The sequence below is a fragment of the Tupaia chinensis genome, unplaced genomic scaffold (genome assembly GCF_000334495.1).
Source record: "Tupaia chinensis unplaced genomic scaffold, TupChi_1.0 Scaffold000340_1, whole genome shotgun sequence".
NCBI classification, from domain to species: Eukaryota; Metazoa; Chordata; class Mammalia; order Scandentia; family Tupaiidae; genus Tupaia; species Tupaia belangeri.
Genome location: NW_006159834.1, coordinates 1,292,313 through 1,294,578, shown reverse-complemented (window position 1 = coordinate 1,294,578; position 2,266 = coordinate 1,292,313). Strand labels below are relative to the sequence as shown.

General features: G+C 39.8%; 1 protein-coding gene across 1 annotated transcript in view; it reads right to left on the bottom strand.

Moving 5' to 3' along the window:
- The window catches only part of LOC102483916 (alcohol dehydrogenase 4), a 34,254-nt gene that overhangs the window by 12,613 nt on the left and 19,375 nt on the right, over window positions 1–2,266 (bottom strand). The window contains exons 2-3 of the mRNA XM_006152172.3: window positions 2,065–2,166; window positions 566–707 (exon numbers count right to left, since the gene is read on the bottom strand). Of these exons, the coding sequence (XP_006152234.1) occupies window positions 566–707; window positions 2,065–2,166 (244 nt within the window). The remainder of the gene's footprint in view (window positions 1–565; window positions 708–2,064; window positions 2,167–2,266) is intronic.

Here is a 2,266-nt window from a genome sequence, read left to right as displayed (position 1 = left end):
GAGTGATATGGTCATCCTGCCTGACTAGTGAAGATTACATAGCCCCTGGTTCAGTATTTGGTAGATCTGTTGTAAAGGTCAAGTCAATAATTTGCACTATTGGCATGCTTCATATAGGTGTTATTTTTATCTTATAGGCTTCTAGAAAGACTCATAAGCTAACATTGGCATATGTATAATACTTCTTATTTACACTATTTATAAGTCCTCATTCTCTTTATAAAATAGTTTTCTGTTTTATAAAGCTGTCATAATGTGTTTTATTCGTGTGTGGCAGGGAGACTTCAATTTAAGTTAACCCAGTACCTTGGCTTCATAAGACAGTTTCTTGGTGCCATGTGTCAATAAAGGGACCATGTTTCCCAGATTTAATTAGACAGTTTTGATTTCAAATATCCTGTCTCATTATTAGACTGTGATAGGTTGTGTCTCAACTTTTCTTTGAAGAATATGACCTCCCTATGTAAATACAGATCAATCATAGAATGAAAAGCCAGGATGTATCAGGAATTATCCCTGAAATATCCTGACATTTCCATTTTATTGGAATCAGAAAAGAAAATACCTGGTTTGAAGTTGGTCACTCCTGGTCCTATACTTTCCACAATTCCTGCACCCTCATGGCCAAGGATTATTGGAAACAAAGTTGCCTTAAATTTAGGATCGATAATATGGGCATCGGTTTGGCACAGGGAAGTGGCAACCACCTGCAAAGCAATCACAGACTTGAGTAATGTTCCTGCAATTATTACCATTGGGCAGGTTGTCCTATATCATTTCAGACCTGTGTTATCTTGAAACTTTACAAACGCTTCCAGAACTAAGTAAAATAATCATATTTTGAAAGAAGAAAGAAAAGGGCTGATGTGGTAGTCTAGTGTTTAGGGAGCTGGATAACACTGGCCCAGGTGGCTTGGAAAACACACCATGCATGTGTGTGTGAGCCCCAAATCCTGACAGGATGGAGAAACAGGGGAGAAGGGGTTGCAGCATGGTCATACCCCATTGTGATGGGGGGAGGGGGGCGCTTTCTCCTTTTCTCTCAGTGTCTCTGTCTCCTTTAGACGAATGCTTGTGACCTCTGGTAGTGAAAGAAAAGTGCCTCTGTGTCATTTGGAAAAGGAAAAAGCAAAAAAAAAAGAGCAAGTAAAAATATACTAGGTTAGATTCTTTTTCTCTTGTAACGCACCTTTGTTTTCCACCTTTCATTGCTGTCAGAAAATAATAATAAAAAGATTGGCAATTATTGGCTGCAGGAGAGAAAGAAAATCTAAGGTAATAAGGAAAATTTAAGTCCATTAGGGAGTAGAAGAGGAAGGAACAGATTTCTAGGGCTTCTTTAAATTTTGTTGGAACTCCAGGAAATGGAATTGACGTAGTATACCTTTTGTAGTTAAAAGATAGATACCGAATAAAGAATGGTCTAAATTAATTACTCACGTATCGCTGTATCATTTTCCCTTAAGATTCTGTTCATGAGAACATCCTGTTCATTCTCGTGTACAAAACCTTAACGGGGTGGTCCCGAGGAAACGTGGAGGCCTGCCCGGTCCTGGGGCACGTGGAGGATTGCCCAGGCCACCATCGGTGCTATCGCTCTTCTCGGTGCAGTCTCCTCACTGCGGACCACGCCTGTCCCTTCCTCTGGGCACCCAGGACCCTTTTGCTGCCCAGGGCAGCATGTTAGTTTCTCCTTCTCCCTTGGTTTAAGCCAAATTCTCTGTTTTCCTTTTAATAGCTCTTTCCAATAACTGGCCATTGGAAAACATAGCTAATTCTAACCCAAAGTAAATTCTTCTGTGTGATTCTTAGGATAAATAATTAATATTAAGCTAGTTCAATTAAATTTTAAGCTTTTATTATAAAAAATTACTGAAATAATGAACAGTTCATCTTTCCTGGGAATAATTCCTTTGTTGCCTGAACCTAAGAATGTAATTCCTCCATAGTGGAAACTCCAAGGCCAGTGAGTCACACCTGAGATTCCCAGGCCATGCTTAGGATTTTGACACAATACAAATCAAGTCTACCCTTGCCAGAGAAAGTCCCCACGTCCCCACTCACCTTTATGCGAACTTCATGAGCCTTGGGGGGGGCTACCTCAACCTCTTCAATGCAAAGGGGTTTGCCTGCTTCCCAGGCAATGGCTGCTTTGCACTTAATAACCTGAGAGAGAGAGAGAGAGAGAGATTGTTTTATATTATATATATATATGTATATGTGTATATATATATATATATACACACACACACACACACACACACAT